Raw genomic sequence first — 19,766 nt, 5'->3', positions numbered from 1 at the left:
GCTGTGCGTTGCCTGGGAACGAGGAATTTGTGTGAGGCTTTGAGTTGAGACAAGGCAGGGCCCTGCTGCTCCAGCAACCAGTGAACCAGGGACAGATTAGCCAGCTCTCTCTGGAACAAAACAAGCTTTCTGTGGGCCTGGAGAGTGAGGAATGGCCCTCCCCAAGGACATTTCTTCTTTTCTTTTTCTTTTTACAGTTCCCCACCTCTGGCTCGCTTCTGAGAAACATCAAATATGAACAGAGATGGGAGTCAAAAGGCTCCCCGTGCCCTCCCTGGGGCCTTCATCCTGAACGTTGGTTTTGCTGCCTGTGAGTTCAGTGAATGTGAGGGGACGCCTGGAAGAAAAGCGTTCTACAGATAGGGTGTCTCAAAAAGGCGTGGGGTTTACTAGCAAAAACAATGTGATCCTGCAACAGCATGGGGTCCAGATTTCCATAAGCCAGGGAGGAGGTGCTCCCAGTTCCAAAGTGGAAAACTTGAAAACATCAAAGTGTTTTATGCTGAGAGTCAATATTTGATTTCTGGATAGAATTCCCACCCCCTCAGAAACTGAGAGGAACTCAGGCTTGTGTCCACGGTCAATGAACGTGCCCTATTCAGCAACTCTCCAGAGGAACAAAGAGGAGACATGAATTGGTATTAAAGCGTGGAGAGATCCAGCTTTCGTTGACCTATTTGAGATGTGGCGAGGACATTCTAGAAAACATCTCTGGATTTCTGTTCATGTAAAGCTTCAGTGATCAAAGAAAAACACGTTGAAAAATCATGGGGAAGCCACAGATTACCTCCAACTCATGAATGGCTTCATTTTTTCTTTTCTCCTAGATCCTCAGATGGTGTCCTCCCACCAACCTTGTCAGGAACGGGTTTGGTCCCATCCTCCCTCTCCTGCCCTCCTCCCAAAGAGGGAGGCACAGAAATGGAAATCAGCTGGCCAGCATCTAATAACTGCCTACTGTGTGAAGAGCACTGTGTTCCAGACTTTAGTAAGAGGAGTGGGATGTGGGGAAGGGTGTCACATTCAAAAGTAACAGAAAACACAATCCTTGCCTAGGTGCTTAACTCTAGTTGCGAGAGATGCATCTATATCTATAATACTGTTGATAATATATTTGCATTGCCCCTTATAAACTGTCTTTATTTATTTATTTATTTTTAATATTTTATTTATTTGGCTGTGCCGGGTCTTAGTTGTGGCGTGCAGGATCTTCAGTTGCGGCACGCAGGATCTAGTTCCCTGACCAGGGGTTGAAGCCAGGCGCCCTGCATTGGGAGCACGGAGTCTTTAACAACCGAACCACCAGGGAAGTCCCCCAATAAAGGGATTTATTATCTTATATAACCAGAGTCCTAAATAAGGGCATCTCTGTAACTTGTAAAATTAAGTGGCTCAGCAATGTTATCAAGGATCCAGGTCCTTTCTGTCTTGTTATCTACCAGTCCCAGCTTCTCTTTTTATCGTACTTATCACCATTTGAGACAATATGACGTAGGGGTTAACACAGACTCTGAAGCCAAACTCCCTGAATTTGAAATATGGCTACCACGTTACTAGGTGTTGAGTTAAACTACTCAATCTCTCAGTCTCCGTATCTGTAAAATGGGGATGATTATTATAGTATTACCTACCTCAGAGGGTTGACTTGAGGATTGAATGAGTTGCTGTGAGGATTAAACATGTAAAATGCTTAAGCAACCTAAATGCCCATAGACAGACAGCGGATAAAGAAGGTGTGGCACACACATACAATGGAACACCACTCAGCCGCAAAAAGGAACAAAATTGGGCCACCTGTAGAGACCCGGATGGACCCAGAGACTGCCACAGAGTGAAGCAAGTCAGAAAAACAAACATTGTATGTCAACGCATATATGTGGAATCTAGAAAAATGGCACAGATGAAATAGAGGCTTGCAAGGCAGAAATAGAGACACAGATGCAAGGCTTGCAAGGCAGAAGTAGAGACACAGATGTAGAGAACAAACGCATGGACGCCAAGGGGGGAAAGTGGCGGGGAGGGGCGTTGAATTGGGAGATTGGGACCAACACATACACACCAATATGCATAAAATAGACAAGTAACAAGAACCTGCTGTATAAAAAACAAACAAAAAAAACAAACTATAGGCTTAGCAGGGCCTTCTAAAAATAAATAAATATGTAAAATGTTTGAAACACCTACCCTAGTTCTAGTTCATTCCTCAGGCTCAGCTGTATCCTGGAGACATTCCTGTATCCTTTTAATAAATTCTCCTTTCTCGTTTAAAACCTTCATTTGGGGTTCTCCACGGGGCTCCCTGCCATCAACAAATTGTCTTTTAGAATATGGTCTTATTTAATCGTCTAACAACTTTATGTGGTAAGAATTTTTTCCCGAGGGACATGAAGCTCAGAGAGGTTAAGTAACCTGCTCAAAGTCACACAGTTTATATGTCAGCATAGTGCAGATTCAGCTTGTGCTTCTTGGACTAGTGTTCACATACTACACTCCTGAAAGAGGTTGCCTCCACTCAGGCCCAGAAGTAAAAAGTGGGTGGAAAAAAGCAAGGCTCTGAGACAAGATATGAGACGAGGAAGGATAAAGGCGAGCAACAGGGACTTAAAAAAAAACAAACTAAAAACTCAGTCAACGAGAGCATGATTGGGTCCCCAGTGGTGAGTCTGGGGACACTAAGAAGATGAATTTATGATACATGGGATTCAACATAGGGAGAGACAAGGTTTTTTTTTTTTTTTAAATTTTATGTATTTTTGGGTTGCGTTGGGTCTTCGTTGTTGCACTTGGGCTTTCTCTAGTTGTGGTGAGCGGGGGCTACTCTTCGTTTTGGTGCAGGGACTTCTCATTGCAGTGGCTTCTCTTGCTGCGGAGCACGGGCTCTAGTTGCGCAGGCTTCAGGAGTTGTGGCACGTGGGCTCAGTAGTTGTGGCGCACGGGTTTAGCTGCTCCAGCATGTGGGATCTTCCTGGACCAGGGATCAAATCCGTGTCCCCTGCACTGGCAGGCAGATTCTTAACCACTGCACCACCAGGGAAGTCCTGAGACAAGGTTTCTTAAAAGAAGGCCCCAACTAAGTTAGTAGGAAGGTGGCCTTGAAGACAGGCCAAAATGTTTACCCCTTGTTATAGTACTTTTAGGGTCCAGGTCTGTCTCGTTTCCAGATCCTTACCAGAGTTGGCCCTCCAGGATTCTGCATCTGGTTTGCTGCCCGTCAAGCTAAAGAATGTGATTCATCAAGATTATTTGGTTGTAAGTGACAGAAGTTCAACTTCAACTGTTTGAAGCCCAAAAGGAGGAATTTCTTGCACCATGTAACAAAATTTCGGAGGGAACCAGAATAATTGGGAATGAGATACTTAAAAGCCATGGCAGTTATCTCTCATCTCTCTTGCTTGTGTCTTGGTGTCAGCTTCATTCTCATAAACCTTCTTATGCTTTTTGAGGGGGGCCGTTGTTGCCAGTCACTCTAAGGTATCAGTGCTGCCCAATATAACTTCTGCATCTGTGCTGGTAAGCACAGTAGCTGTTAGCCACACGTGGCTATTGAGAACTCCAAATGTGGCTAGTAGGACTGAGGAACTGAATTATAAATTTTATCTAATTTTAATTAATTTGAAATTAAACAGCTTCATGTAGCTAGTGGTTAACACATTGGACTGTGCGGTTTGTTATCCAGGGAGGAGGAGAATTTTGACGAAGCTAGTTAAAAAAAACTTGGTGGAGGACTGTGGCTGGTGTGGAATAGGTCACAGACACAGCTCTGTATCAGTCACAATAGCCAGGAGGATAGAATACTATCCCAGGCTGGGCCATGTGCCCAACCACGTGCAGACAAATCAGTCTGCTAGGGGCGGAAGAGATGACTTCTGTGTTGCTTCTTAAAAAAAAAAAAATTAGCATTTATTGAAAACCTGTTATATATTACACATTTCACATATATTACCTTCATTCTCACAAAGAAGTCCTGAAAGGTCAATTGTTCCACCCATATTGTAGATGAAGAAACAAAGATGCAGATTATGTGACTTGACCATAAACAGTAAATTGCAGTCAGAATATAAATCCAGGTTTGTTTCCAAAGTCTCTGTTCTCTGCACTGTAATATGCTTTCTCTAGAGATGTGGGATATAGAAAATGAGACTATTAATAGTGGATAATTATAACAATCATAGAAGAACACACAAAATGAATGACTTGGTTTTCTCCAAACAGTTATCTTGAGTGCCTGCTACTTATTCTATAAAACATTTTTGAAATTCCTCTTTTGAAATTGCTTTTAGATCCTACAACATATTTTTTAAAGTATCTTTAGTGATTGCAATTTTTATATTTTAGAAGTACATTTTCTAAAAGAGTAAAAATATGGTGAATAATATTGGTAACAATTTATTAATAGATAAAATCATTTTGGTCCTAACTAACTTGTGTTAAGGCAAAGTCTCTTATCTTCGTGAAGTTTCTTTGGCTTCAAAGAACAGATACCCCAGGGAAGGTACCACCAGAGAAGAGGCACATCACAAGGATCTCAAATTGGAGAGCTCAAACGCTGAAGCAGCTCCTGGAACCAGTTTTTGTGGGTAGCTCAGAATCTTCTGCTTTTCTGCTTCATCCTCCTACATTTACCAATTGCCTCCCTCTACTTTGCTCATCTCAGAGCTCTCTATGTTACAAACAATATAAAACCTAATGCAAATTGGCATTCACGATAAACAACTTTCTTGGCTCACATATTTTGAAAGTCTAGAGGTGGGGTAACCTTGAGACTTAGCTTAATCCAGAGGCTCAAAATTGTCAACAGGGAATAGCAAGGACTTTAAACTGTGGTTTGATGGAAAAAGAAAAATGATAAGGATTGTCTATGTGTTTTTACACTGGGAATTACGTGGCCTCAGAGCTGTTAGTGCCTTGGTCCCTGAGGCCTAACAACAGTCAGAGGGGGTTGTAGGTGGGTTCTCCAGGAAGCAGACTCTAAGACTCAAGTTCAGGATGTTTATCAGGGAGTGCGCTGGAGACTGGCACCTGTGGAAGGGAGGAGGAGGAAGCAGGAAGAGGCACAGGAAGAGGCTGAGCTGTGATGTAGGTTGGACCACCTCAGCCAAGCCCACGGGGAGCTCTGAAGCTGAAATGATGGCTCACTGGCGTTGTTCCAAGTCAGGCAGAAACCGCCAGGCCTTTACATCCCCAGACCCACCGGTCTCAGGATGCGGCTGCTCCTCAGAGGGTGAGGCTGCTCTCTGAAGCTGAGGCTGTCCCTGAAGGAGTCGACAGCTCACGGGACTACAACATTCTCAGAAGCTGGGCCAACAAGTCCTTCCTTGAAGGGGGATCTGGGAAGCGCATCTCTGTGTCCATCCAAGATGAGTATTTGGTAATGAGGAGGACAATGAAATTCTTGTTAATTTTTTTTTTATCACCCACCAACAGAAAGGGGAAAGACTTCTGCATCCACGAAAAATTAGAGAATGTTTTGCAAAGATCAGTACAGCAGGTGCTGCTGAGACAACCGGAACGATCTGCTATTAGTGCCACATACAATGAAATGCGGCTGCAGAAACTTACTGCGCACAGGCAAGCAGAAGAACCCTCATCAATGATTCCAGTTAGAAGGGTTATTCTGTGAGGTGGGTAAGGAGGAGGAGGAACAAAGAGAACTTTCAGGAAACATCCCAGAACATTGGCTGTTAGCCCTGGGGAATCCTGCTTACATTTGGGAAAGAGAGTGGAAGAGGCTACGACTCAGCTGCCTGAGGATCCCGATATCCAGATCCCATAAGAGTGGGAACAGGCAGCTTTCCCACTTCCAGAGAGGTTCTCCTTAGGATGGGCCCTTAGGACGAACAGGTTACCAAGTTTTCTAATTTGTTACACGTGGGGGGTGTCAGTCAGCCACAGATAGGACAGTGACAACCAAGCAGCACATTCTGAGTTCTGTGTGGGGTGGACCACTGCCAGAGACCCAGTGACTCAGGGCTTTGTGCAGAGATGGCCAGGGATCCCCCAGCCACACACATCAGAGATTATTAGCCCGATGAAGAGTGCTCTGGAGTAGGGCCGCAAGACTGCTGCCAGCAATACCCGTTCGAGTTTCTGAAGAAGACTGACAGTTCTAAGCAAACAGTTCCCTTGCTGAGAAACAAACTCTGGCCATACAGAAGATAAGCCTTGAGAAAACGTCAGAAAGTGGGCGCAGGGCCCTAGACATACGAGAGTATAGATTCATATGAAGCCACTGGCACAGCAGCTAGTGGGAGGCACAGACCTGAGGTAGAAGGTTAGAGACAGCAAGGAGCTACCTAATAACACTTCTGAGTGTGTGTGTGTGTGTGTGTGTATGTATGGAGGTGTACAAATCAATCTCCCTCTGGCCCTCTCCAGTGGTATGTTCTTCTCCTCACCCTTCTGTGTGGATGTGGGATGTGTTTCCTTCTTGTTACTTGATTACTCAGTGCTATTTACAAACCATTTATTTTTTATTTTATTATTTATAAAAAGGGAGCTCCTTTTTTTCTCAGCTTCACCTCTTGCTTTGAATCTGATGTGAGACTATGTCACTCGCTACTTTCCAGGCTACACTCATCTACCAGCCTCCAGGTCTTTTCCTGAAATTCCCTGAAGATTGTTGCACCTGGCTCTCGCCAACACTCTTCTGGTCATGTATCTTGGTGATTTCAACAACCTCAGGAATAATCCATCCAGTGCTCTTGCCCTCATTTCTATGACCTCTTCTCCAGTAATCTTGTTCTCCTACTCCCTCCCTTGGTCATACCATAAACTTTGACAGTACCAATATCTGCAGTTTCAAGCATCCCACTCTTGGATCACCACCTCTTATTTTTTCAGTGCATTCCTTCTAGTATCCTGCTCTAACAAACCTTAGATCCCCACTGGAGCCTACAATCTCTTGATCCTACAAACTTTACAAGGTCCCTTACCTACTTGTTATCCTTTCCCATATTACCTATCTTAAATTCCATGGTCAGTCATTTAATCACTCCCTTGCACTCAACTTTAACTCTCTTGCCCCTTTCTTGTCTGAGAGTAACAGTTTGGTAAAACCTCAACCCTGGTTAAAAGTAAAATTTCTACCTATGGCTATGCCTGTAACCATGAGACTGAAGGAAAACACTCAAGCATGCTGACTAGTCTCACTTTAAATTCATAATCATGAACCTCACATGGGTCCTTAAGGCTGTCTGGCAGTTGTACATGTTTCTAGTTCATACTTCTACTCTCCTGGACGACTATTTTATACCTTCTTCAAACCTCCAATGTCTCTTCCTCTATTTTATTAATTGATGAACTTGCTTTCTATTTGTATTAGTTATCTCTCTCTGTGTTACAAATTACCTCAGAATCTAGCATCTGAAAACAACAAATATTAACTCATACAGTTTCTGGCTGGGTCGTCTGTCTCAGGGTCTCTTATGAGATTGCAGTCAAGTTGTTGGCCAAGACTATATAGTCTCTGAAGACCTGACTGGGGCTGAAGGATCCACTTCCAAGATCATTCACTTGGCTGTTAGCAGGAGCCTTGAGTTCTTTGCCATGTGGGCCTTTTCACGTGACTTCCCATGACATAAATGGCTTCCCCCACAGGAAGTGATCTGACTGAGAATGAGAGTGAGAGCAAGAGTAAGAGATGGAAAGAATGAGAGTGCATGCTGGGGAGGGAGAGAGAGAGAGAGAGAGAGAGAGAGAGAGAGAGAGAGAGAGAGAGAGAGAGGGAGAGAGAGAGAGAGCACACGACAGAGAAAGAGAGAGAGGACACAGTGTCTTCTATAACCTCATCTCTGAAGTGACATACCATCCCTTCTGCCATTTTCTATCTGTCACACAGACCAACTCTGGTACAGTATGAAAGGGGACTACACAGGGTGTGAATACCAGGAGGTGGGGATCATCAGAGGCTACCTTGTAGGCCGGCGACAATTCTGTTTTACAGAGAAAACAGAGGAATCAGAAAAGAACTTCCCACTGCCATATTACCCAATTACCAGTATATATTCTATTTTCACTGCTAGTGTTATAATGAACTCTCTCTCTCCTGCTATCCAAGGCCAATCCTTCCAATTGTTCACTAGATCCTGTTCCCTCTTGCCCACTTAAGGACACAGATACAAAAATTCTCCTCTCTCTCTCCTGCGTCGTCAGTTTTCTTTTGTTTACTGGACAATTCCCATCAACAAAACATGTGCGGCAATATTAAAGAATCCTCCTATGATCCTATCTCTCCTTTCAGCTACGCATTTCTCTGTGTCCCTTTACAATAAAACTCATTGAAAGAATTGTCTAAAATGACTGTCTCCAGTTCTTCCTCACCCTCTCTTTTAAGTCTACCCCATCAGGCTTTTGCTCTCAAACTACTCTAAAAATACCGCTCTTATAAAAGTCGTCTATGACCTCCATATTGTTAGATCCAATGGTAAATTCTCAGTCCTCATCCTATTTGACCTAACAGCAGAGTTTAACATAGGTGGTTGGTTCTCTTAAACAAAACACATTCTTCACTTGGCTTTCAAGGTATCACACCCTCCTGGTTTTCTTCCTTAGCTTACTGGCTGATCCTTCCCAATCTCTTTGCATTTCCCTTTTCTTTCCAGCCTCTTTAATGTTGGAAAACCCCAGGGTCAGTTTCTCAGCCAGGCAGGCACCCACCCTGGAGTGATTGTACTTGCTGTTCCTTTTGTCTGGAACACTCTTTTGGAAAACTCTCCGGTGAAAATTAAAGTAGCTTGTTCCATTACTTCATGGAATTTTGCATTGGAGTCTTTGCTCAAAAGTACCTCAGTGAAGTGTTCTCTGGTCATCCTATCTAAAATTGCATCTCCCCTACCCTCCAACAGACTTTTTTTTTTTTTTTTTGGTACGCGGGCCTCTCACCACCGCGGCCCCTCCCGTTGCGGCGCACAGACTCCCGACACGCAGGCTCAGCGGCCACAGCCCACGGGCCCGGCCGCTCCGAGGCACGTGGGATCCTCCCGGACCAGGGGACGAACCCGTGTCCCCCGCATCGGCAGGCGGACCCCCAACCACTGCGCCACCAGGGAAGCCCCCAACACACTTTTAATCCTCTTCCTCAGCTTTTACTCTACAATGCTCATCAGCATCAGACACATTTGTTTACTTCATCATTAGTCTATTCGGTTACTTCCCATTGTCAATTCCATGAACAAGGGATATATGTCTATTTTGTTCACTGCTATATATTTCCAGTGCCTATAACAGTGGTGGTACATAAAAATCTCTCAATTATATATTACACAAACGAATGGGTATTCCACATGGATAATAGCGAAGTGTCCGAGAATTATAGCAAAGCTTGGAAGCAGACAGGGAGACCACTCACGAGGCTGCGATGTTTATATATAAGAACAGGTATGAAAGAGCTCCGTTAACGTGGCGAGGTGTACAAACATCAGTATGATTTACTGTTGGCTTAGTTCGTTCCTCAAGAAAGCCCTGCCAGGCCTGCCTTCTCCCATCCTTTCCCCGTGCTTCCCTCAATTGGTCCCCTGCCCTGCCCAATCAGCTCTTCGGCCCAACATACTTCTTTTCCTGAAGGATGTGGGATGGTCCCAGCGCCGGGACGCTCAAGGCACGGCCAGTGTGCGACACTTCCGCCCGCCTGTTACCCAGCGCCCACGCGGACTCAACCGTGCCCCACCAGTTCCACACGCGTTTATAGGTCCCGCCCACACAGCGAGACAGAGCGGAAGTGACGAACCTCTGGAGCGCGAAACCCCGCCCCTCACGCCTTTCCCGTCTCCGGGAGGTGACACAAGCCCGGAAGAGGCAGATACAAGGCCGCTGAGGGGCGGGGCGGGGCGGGGCAGCCCCCTCCAAAGCGGCGGTTTACCGAAGGCGGTTCCTTTGGTGTCTGGTAGCTTGAATCCGTGGCGAACCGCGATCGATACTAGGCCGGTGCAGTCTCAGCAGGAGTGGGACCCTGAGGCTTGAGAAACAGGCTTTTCTTTGGTCCGGGACTCCCCGGCGTTCAGCGCTTCCCCCCATAACCGGACACCGATTATTCGGACTCTTTGCCTCAGACCCAGGTTCCCACCCCGCACCCTCCCAGCCCCCTTGCCCTCCGGCTGCTACGCTCTTTCCTCCCTTTCCTGCATCGCTTTGCCGCCACTGGCACAATCTTCGTTCTCTCATTCAGATTCTTGTTTCTCCCCCTTCTTGTCCCTGTTCCTTTCCGAGAGCGATCTTTAAACATTTGCTTCCTTTATTTCTTACCCCTTCTTTTCCCTTTGTTCCTTTTTCCTTCCTTCTCCAGTATCCTTGTCAGGCTACTGCCTCCTCCAAGGCTTCTCTCCTTTTCAGAAGCCTGTGGCATACGTGTGTTAGGGGGTTGAGCTTTTAAGGCGGTCGTTTGAAGATTTTAAGCTTTTCCTCTCTCCTAACCAGGAGTCATAGATGCCAGGAGGTATGGCCCCCATCAAGAAGCTTCGAAATACCACAAAGTTGCCCCTGGCTTTAAACCCCCAGAAGAGCAAGGACGTGTTGGCAGTGCTGGCTGAGAGGAACCAGGCTATAGTACCCGTTGGGGCATGGGTGGAGCCTGCCCCGCCAGATAGTTCAGCAGTCCCGGCATCTGTGAGTGTCAGTTTGATGCAAGTATGGTGGGGTTCTTCCTCCATCTTTCTTTTTATTAGCCTTCTCAAATCCCTGGTGCTCAGATAAGATGAACAGTCTGGGGATGCCGTTTTTATTCTGTCATAAATAGATATGTTCTTGCATTAGGATTATAGAACAAATATGTATCTGCCGAAACTTGCTGCAGCTTTAGTCGGCATAATCAAATATTTATTACCTATATATATTTCAGTTTGCTTTGCAGACCCTTGATTGCTTTCTATGCACAAGACATAGGCACTGTCTTCCAAACACTCTACAATGTAGTAGGGATGACGACCACAGTTAATGTAACATTGATTGCTTAAAGTTTATGGTAAATTTTGTAATGGAGATTCAGTAAGGTTCAGATGCAGTGGGAGAATAAAGGAGAAAGAGATTAATTCTGATTGGGAGTCTGAGAAAGTTTAACTGTAAATTCCATGAGGACAGGGATCTTGATGTTTTGTTCATTCCTGTACTGGCATATGGCAAGTCTTCAGGATATAATTGTTGAATGAGTAAATGAGGTAATATAGTTTGTGTTAATCCTTAAAGAATGGAAGTGCTGTAAGTACAGATGAAAGGGAAGAGCATTTCAGATGGAGGGAAACTTTTGCAAATTGACATACGTGCCTGTCAGACAACTCTCTTAACAACTCTATTAACACAGGAGGACAATTTTGTAAGATTTTTTTTTTCCTTTTTGGTAAGAAGATTTTTGATTGTCTTTCACCAAACTGTGCTCCTTAGCTATTTGTTCATATATTATTGTGGTTCATTTATTATTATAAATACCACATTATATTTATAGTAAGTTGTTTACATATCTACTTTTCCTGATGGAGCATGTAGACATTTATGGAATGCACAAAATGTTTGAAGATCTTCAGAATGTATAGACAAGGTGCTGAACATGAGTTGAAAAGTATGAGGTGGGTTCTCTTAGTGGTCCTTCATCTCAGAGAAGAAATGAGACATGTTTCAAGTAAATGTTAAATAGCAGTGCCATGGCATGTATTCATTCATTTTATTTATGTCTGTAAGGATGTATATACATAAGCATTCATTTATTACTATGCTATTTCCAGAAAGGATTTTGAGTCTGAGTAGTATATGATTAAGTGCTAAGACTATTATAGCACTTAACAAAGAAAGATATGGTTTTGAATTGATGTGACCCAGGAAAGTTTAATGAAGAATTTGGATAATCAGAAAGAAAGAGGATGATTCTCCAATCAAGGAGAATGGAGAGAGTAGGAAGTAAGCAAGATATATTTAGGATTTAAGGGTAGGTTAGATTGATTGCAGTGGAAGGCCTAGTAGGGGCATGGTGGTTGATAGGATTGTGGAAAATAGGAGTGGTAGGGAACCACAGGAAATTTTGGAGACGGGATTGACTTCATTCATTGTTTAATATTTACAGATTAATTTCATGATCAAATAGTGTTTTGATTAGATTAATTGCTTTAACATTTTTTTAAGTTCTATTTTAAAAAACTATTTATTTATTTATTTAACTTATTATTTTTGGCTGCGTTGGGTCTTCGTTGCCGCGTGTGGCTTTCTCTAGTTGTGGCGAGCAGGCTTCTCATTGCAGTGGCTTTTCTTGTTGTGGAGCACAGGCTCTAGGCACACGGGCTTCAGTAGTTGTGGCACACGGGCTCAGTAGTTGTAGCTTGTGGGCTCTAGAGTGCAGGCTCAGTAGTTGTAGCGCACGGGCTTAATTGCCCTGTGGCATGTGGGATCTTCCCCGACCAGGGCTCGAACCCGTGTCCCCTGCATTTGCAGGCGGGTTCTTAAGCACTGAGCAACCAGGGAAGTCCTGCTTTAACATTTTTAAAGGTGAAGGAGCGACTGGCTCCTGAGGGACAAATTGGGTTGTAATGGTAACAATTTAGGCATGAAGTATAGCACCAAGATTTTAGTGGTAAGTAATGTAGAGGGAAAGCCTTGAAAAGGGGATTGAAATGGAAATGAAAAGGGGTAAATGTAAGAAACATCCCAGAAGAATCAGTAAGATTTGGTACAAAGGTATTTTGGTATTTAAATTATTGATACCTGTTTTTAATTGTCCATATTATGATATCTTTATAATATCAATAGCATAAAAATATCTAAAAACGACCAAGATTTTCTGTGTTAAAAAGAATCATCATATGTTCCCATATATCAACTCAAAATATTAAAGTCTTGGAGCATGTGTAAACATGTCTCCTTTCCTTCATTTAAAAAATTCTGATCATTACCAGTCAAAGGCAATTTGATCAAGCATCTAATAGAACTCTTTATCACTTTAGCATATGCAGCCTGGGGAATTCACTCTTATTAACAGACGAAGGTCTTGTCAGCTCAGAACTTCTAAAGCTTGGTTACCCTAAGATCATGTCTATGCTAAAGGGAAATGCCTAATTATTTTTGTCCTTAAGTTTCAAGGAGCCATCAAATAACTATAAATGCCATAGCTTGAGACTGCCCCTTAATTAAATTATCATCCAAGGGTACTGCTTTCCTATCAGCATATATAGCTATCGCATTGTTTTATAATTTATCTGATTATCTACTGTTGCGTAAGAAACCACTCTAAAACTTAATGGCATAAAGCAAACAATATTGTGTGTCAGAAATTTGCGCAGGACACAGTGGGGATGGCTTGTCTGCTCCACAGTGTCTGAGCCCTCAGTTGGGGTGACCCCAGTAGCTGATGATTTCTGGGACACCTTGACTGGATTCTGGCTGGTGGCTGGATTTCTTGGTTCTTCTTTATCTGGCATCTGCTGGGCTGTAATATCCCACATGGCTTTCTTACTCATATATCTGGCACTTGGGCTAGGCTGAGTAGAATGGCTGAGGGCTGGCTGGACATCTTCCTCTTTCCACATGGTCTCTCTGCTTGGCTAGTATGGGCTTCCCTAGGTGGAGGTTGCTTTATGACCTTGCCTGGGAAGTCATGGAGCCAACACTTGTGCCTCAGTCTATTGAGTATACAGTCAGACTACATTCAGTCTGGGAGATGACTACACAAGAGCATATATACTGGGAGGCTTGATTCATTGGGGGCAGAAGGGGAGATCATCTTTGGAGACCTAGGACTATGTAATCTAACTATTAGTTCCACCATATATAAATTCTCCGAATGTATTCTTTGACTGTCCTGAGAAACACTTCATTCTATATTGCCCCTTGGATAGTCTATAGGGTGCAAAAAGGCTATGAAGAATTGGTTGTACAATTGAAACAGTACAGTTGTCCCTCAGTATCTGGAGGGGATTGCTTCCAGGAGCCCCCTCTTCCCCCACCTCCCCCACCTGCAGACACCAAAATTCACAGATGCTCAAGCAGTTGTATAAAATAGCATAGTATTTGCATATAACCTGTGTACATCCTCCTGTATATTTTAAATCACCTCTAGATTACTTACAATACCTAATACAATGTAGATGCTATGTAAATAGTTGCCTGTGCTTGGCATATTTAAGTTTTGCTTTTTTGGAACTTTCTGGAAAATTTTCTTTTCATCCATGGTTGGTTGAATCTGAGGATGAGGAACCTGTGGATACAGAGGACCGACTATTTATTTTTGTTTAACCCAGTATTTCTCAAGTTTATATGATTCTGGGAACCTCTTAACGTCCCATGGAACAAGTGTTTTCAGGTTCTGGTTGTCTTACACAATAATGTTGCTAAGAAAAATATGTTTCTATGGTACAATCTTATCTTTGGTTTACTCTTGAGATCCACAATTTGGAACCAGTCATGCACTTCAATAAGACGTTTGATAATCTCAAGGTGCAAGTAAAAGAGGGCAGACAGAGACAATGGGAGTAAAAGAAAGGCAGAATGGCTTAAATTTGTCTGGGTCTTGACTTAACTTGAGTCACTTGTTCAGGCTTTACTACATATATATCTACTTTGGAATTATTTTACTTAATTATTCATTGATATCTGTCTTGTACATTCTACTCCTATGGTACATACTCTTGTAGAATAGTTTATGGGATAGATTTCTTGGGAACTTTAATTTTAATTTAATTTAGTAGTTAAATTTTAATTTAGTAGTTAAATTTTAAATTTAATTTTAATTTAATTGGAACTTCAATTCATTTGATTTTGAGAATTTAATGACTGTCCGTGAAATAATTTGGGGCACCCCTCAGAATTAGAATTTGGAATCACTGCATTAGGAGAAGGGATAGATAGGAGGTATGATGATTTTATTTAATATGAAGATTCCTTATGGAAGAGAGACATAGTCAAGAGAAAAGCAGTACAGTACAGGGCATAAGTGTTGGAGTCAGAGAAACTTCTAGCTCTGCTACTTGTCAGCTATAGGATCTTGGGCTACTACTACAGAGTAATCCTTCTGAGCCCCATTTCCTCATTTTTAACATAAGAGGTAAGAATACCTAGTATTGGAGGTAGTTTTGAGGATTCATTGATACAAGGTAGTTAAAGTGTTTATCTCATAATAGATCTTTAATAATGGTAACTGCTGTTATTATAATCAGTTTGTTATTCAAAGCACTTAGAGGAGGCAAACAGTGATCAAGGACTCAAATGTGATAAAATGTTCCAGATTGTTTAGAAAGTTTTGGAATTAATCAATTATATAAATATTGAGTACCTTTGTTTTCAAGGCTCTGTGTTGTATACCATAGGGGAAACAAAGGAGAATTAAATACATTTCCTGCCCTCAAAGAATTCGTAATCTAACGGAGGAGTTAAGTATTGTACTCAACGTTAATAAGAGTGAGAGGTACTAGATGGGTATTGGATGGTCTTGACTGAGTAGGCCTTTTCTAGACGGAGGTGGCAAGAAGGGCATGCTAGGTTAAAAATGAAGCCTAATTCTCATTTTATAATAAGACATAGTGGGTGAGTGGCGAGCAATCTGGTGTATCTGGACTATTTTACTCATTTTAGAAAATGTAACATAATGTAGGTTTGAATTGGTTCATTAAGAATTAATGAAGATACTTTTAGTTCTCAGTACAATGAAAAATTAAGATTTGATTTGAGTGCTCACAGATTCCAATTTTTAGTTTGTGATTTGGTTTAAGTTCTTGGTACTCACTAGCTATGTCTAGATTATCAGCTCTGAACTCCTGTGATTTCTTTACTGTACGGGGAATTTTGGGTTGTAGAACTGAATTATTTTTTCAGGGCTGTATTCTGACTGCTTTGTGTTTACAACAGAGTCCTAATGGGCAAAACGAATGGGACATGTAAGTTTATTTTCTATCTTTCATCTTTAAAGACTTCAGCATATATGATTGAAGAAGAGCTAAGGGAACAGCTAAGAAAGAAACAAGAAGCTCTGAAGCGTTTTCAGAGACAAGTCAAACGCCGAGTAAATCAGCAAATTAGGCTGAGAAAAAAGCAACAACTTCAGAGGTCTTATGAAGACGTAAGTTCAAAAGTGAGCCTGAGTAAAGATTGAATGGGAAGTGTGTTTGTAATGAGAAATGCTATTAGGCAATGGCAGAATCACTTTCTTTTGATTCCAGGCTTCGCATAATCTGATTTACTAGTGAGGGCAGTAGATTGTATATAGAGAAACTGTTGTTTCTGTTTCCTGTGTTGTTCTGATTCCCTCTTTTGCTTTCACCAAATAGTTATAAACAATGTCAGAGTTTGGGGTTGGGGTTTGAATTCTGGCTTTGCTGCCTACTAACTTTGTGACCTTGGGCTAATTACTTAAATTCTCTCCACTATAGTTTCTTTATGTGTGAAATGGGGATATGATACTTGTTTCCCAGTGTTGTTTTGAGAATTAGATAATGTAAAATATTAGCATGTAGTAGGCGCCTGGTAAATGTTAGTTTCTTTGCCAGCTAAAGTTTTCCCCTCCTTCCCCCCAACCCCGGTTTTAAAGCTTTTGGGCTGCTGGTAGACATTATTGGAATGCACTTGACTGGGGGAAGCTCACTCTTTCTTCCTTTGTGTAGGCAGAAAAAGAAGGCTCTATAGCCATGCACTCTTCAGATCCAGCAAACTTAACTCTTAAAAGAACGAGTGTTTTCCCAAACCATTTGAATGCTGCTATTGGAAGTGCTAGGTTACCTCCTTCCAGGAAGCTCGAGGATAGAATAGAAGATAGAGAGAATCAGAATGAACTATTCCAACAACAAGCCCAGGCTGTAAGTACATATTCATTTTATTTTATGTCTCTGGTTTTTTTTAGGCTATGATGTAGAGATTAGGAGGTGTCACATTCAACTTTGCTTTTTATCACCTTCTCTTTTTTTTACCTTTGTAAAGTGGGGAATAGTGGGATGATGTTTATTTTTATATATATTTTAAATTTATATTTATTGGTCAGACGCTTAAGAATCATCTAAAGAAAGGTGCCAAAATGTTAGAGTTCAAAACTTATTAGAAAGAGCTTTAGGTCAAAGAATGTAGATTTTTCAATTATACTGAAATTGTGTTATGGGGAAGTTACTCTCAGTTTGTGGCATATGGACAAAAGATTATTTTTGTTTCTTTTTTCTGTCCCTCAATCTGATTATCACCATAAATTGATCTATAAGTCAAGTAATAATATAGTAAACTCTAAATTAACATATTCAGAATTTTTTAATGTCACTATTTAGTGACTCACTTTATATAATGAATATTTAAAAATTAACCACCATGAGTAGATTTATCCACTCAAATCACTTGATGCCATCTAATCAGTAACCCCCTCCACCCTGCATAATGTACTCAGGCTTTTGTCCAGTTGATCATATTCTTCAACTCTTCTGTGGGAATAATCCTTCATCTTATCATTTTAAAATGTAATCCTAGGGTTAGTGAGAGGAGAACAAAAATGTGGAAAATTATGATTATGTGAAAATAAAAGTTGTGCGATTGCTGACTTACTTTGTCATAAGTATGAAGCAAATCTGATTATGCTGTTAGTATAAATAGGGAAAGCTTTATAATCACATGTTATGTTGAAATACTTATTAAAAAGATTTTTCTCTCTGCCCAAACTATGACTTTTCTTGTCATTATTTGGTTTGTAGTGATCATTTTTATAATCGTTTTTGTTTTTAAGATTATGAACAGTTTACTGAACAAATATTTATTGAGCCAGGCACCGCAGAAACTGCAAAGGATAGAACATTGACTGAGACAGAATAACAGTCCTTGCTTTCATGCTACTGGTAGCTATAAATTCCATTGTAGTGAGGACTTTACTTCATTTGTATGATACATGAATAGGACACATCAGTCCACAGATATTTGAATATACTGTGTTTGTTAACCATTGTAGGGATACTAATGTGTGAAATAGGACCTTTCATGGGTTTATATTTCCAGGTAGAGAAACAAAGTTGGTAGACCCCCAATCTATTAGATAATAATATGGAGATATTTGCTGCATTGTTGATAAATTTGTGCAGTGGAAATTCAAAATTTTTTTAATTCCAAGGAAATATTTGGGAAGAATTCCTGGAAGAGGTGGAATTGAGCTATGTATTTTGAATTGGTAAACTGAATTTTTTTTTTTTTTTTTTTTGCGGTAGGCAGGGCTCTCACTGTTGTGGCCTCTCCTGTTGCGGAGCACAGGCTCCGGACGCGCAGGCTCAGCGGCCATGGCTCACGGACCCAGCCGCTCCGTGGCATGTGGGATCTTCCCAGACTGGGGCACGAACCCGTGTCCCCTGCATTGGCAGGCAGACTCTCAACCACTGCGCCACCAGGGAAGCCCCGGTAAACTGAATTTAATTGGTAAATTCAAAAGAAATTTGAGATAGGAGGAATAGTAAAAAGTCTAGAATATGTAATGAGCTTAGTATTGGGTTGGCCAGAAAGTTCGTTCAGGTTTTTCTGTGACAGCTTCCAAAAACCCGAACAAACTTTCTGGCCAACCCACTATATTTGCTAATAAGTGATGGAACCTTTCTAATTGATAGTGTACAGGGTAAAGCAACAGAAAATGAGGTTAGATGGGTAGGAAAAAATCATGTTATGAAAAGCCTTAAATGTTCCCCAAATCTAAAAAGTTTTTATACCGTTTTTTTCTTTTCTTTTTTTTTTTTTGGCTGTGCCTTGTGGCATGTGGGATCTTAGTTCCCCAACCAGGGATCGAACCCGTGCCCCCAGCCGTACAAGCGCGGAGTCCTAACCACTGGACAGCCAGGGAATTCCCAACCCTGTTTTTTTCTTAAAAGAAGATGCACTACTGAGGAATGTTCAGTGACTTAAACTACTTTAAGCCTGTAAACTTTTGCCCATTCAACACCATGACAATAAATGCTCAAATTTTTTAATCTTACTGTTTTTGTTGCAGTTTCTATCCACTAGATGTCGCCAAGAACTAGATAATGAGGCAGAGTTCAAGCACTAGCTCCTTTGGGACAGTTTCAGGCAAACTGAGAGTTGGTCATCCCGTCTCTACATGTGTTCTCTCTTCTTTACTTATTTTTCTACTGTTAACTGGTATTTTCATCATCACAGCTCCAAAACTTTGGCATACCTGAGGCTCCTTTAGCCTCTTCTCTCCAGCTTAGGATCTTTTAGGTCCAGCTCCTGTCTCTGACTTTTTCTCTGAACACTTCCTTGTTCATTATGTAAGGTAAGGAATCTTTATTGGCCCATCCTGCCTTTTTGCATTAGGTCTAGGTTACTGACCAGCCTCTAGCTTGGTACACCTACTTAAAGGTATATTGATGCACTACATTGGGGTTCATAGGCTATGCTAAGGGCCTTATGTGAGTTTTTATGTGTATGGTATTTTGGGGGCTGTAGAAAAGTCTAACACACTGAAAAATCAATATGTTGTCTTTTGCAAATAAACTATATTGTACTTGGATAGAAGTCAACTTTGGGTAGATTTTTATGGCATTAACATACATTTAAATACATAGGTATTAGGCCTCCATGGCAGTACAAGAGGTGAAATTCTATAAATGTTAGATCTCATCTATAGTCTTTTCCCATGACCTACATGTTATTACCACATTGTTTCATTTATATAGTTCCATATAAATTCCTAATTGTCTGAATAAATTAAAAAGAACTGAAGAAAATATGAACAATGAGTGGGGAACAGTATCACAGTAGATATCTATATTTGTCAAATTTCATCCTACATATTTGTTTGAAGTTTTACATTTTAATGTATGATCAGTGTTTGCATTCGATTTTAAGATTTA

General features: G+C 41.5%; 1 protein-coding gene across 1 annotated transcript in view; it reads left to right on the top strand.

Annotated features, from left to right (window-relative positions):
• The first annotated feature begins 10,419 nt into the window (after positions 1-10,419).
• The window catches only part of CCDC15 (coiled-coil domain containing 15), a 58,419-nt gene continuing 49,072 nt past the window's right edge, over positions 10,420-19,766 (top strand). The window contains exons 1-3 of the mRNA XM_065881631.1: positions 10,420-10,599; positions 15,875-16,024; positions 16,566-16,757. Of these exons, the coding sequence (XP_065737703.1) occupies positions 10,420-10,599; positions 15,875-16,024; positions 16,566-16,757 (522 nt within the window). The remainder of the gene's footprint in view (positions 10,600-15,874; positions 16,025-16,565; positions 16,758-19,766) is intronic.

The sequence above is a fragment of the Phocoena phocoena genome, chromosome 8 (genome assembly GCF_963924675.1).
Source record: "Phocoena phocoena chromosome 8, mPhoPho1.1, whole genome shotgun sequence".
Classification (NCBI taxonomy): Eukaryota; Metazoa; Chordata; class Mammalia; order Artiodactyla; family Phocoenidae; genus Phocoena; species Phocoena phocoena.
This window is presented reverse-complemented; position numbering and strand designations above follow the sequence as displayed.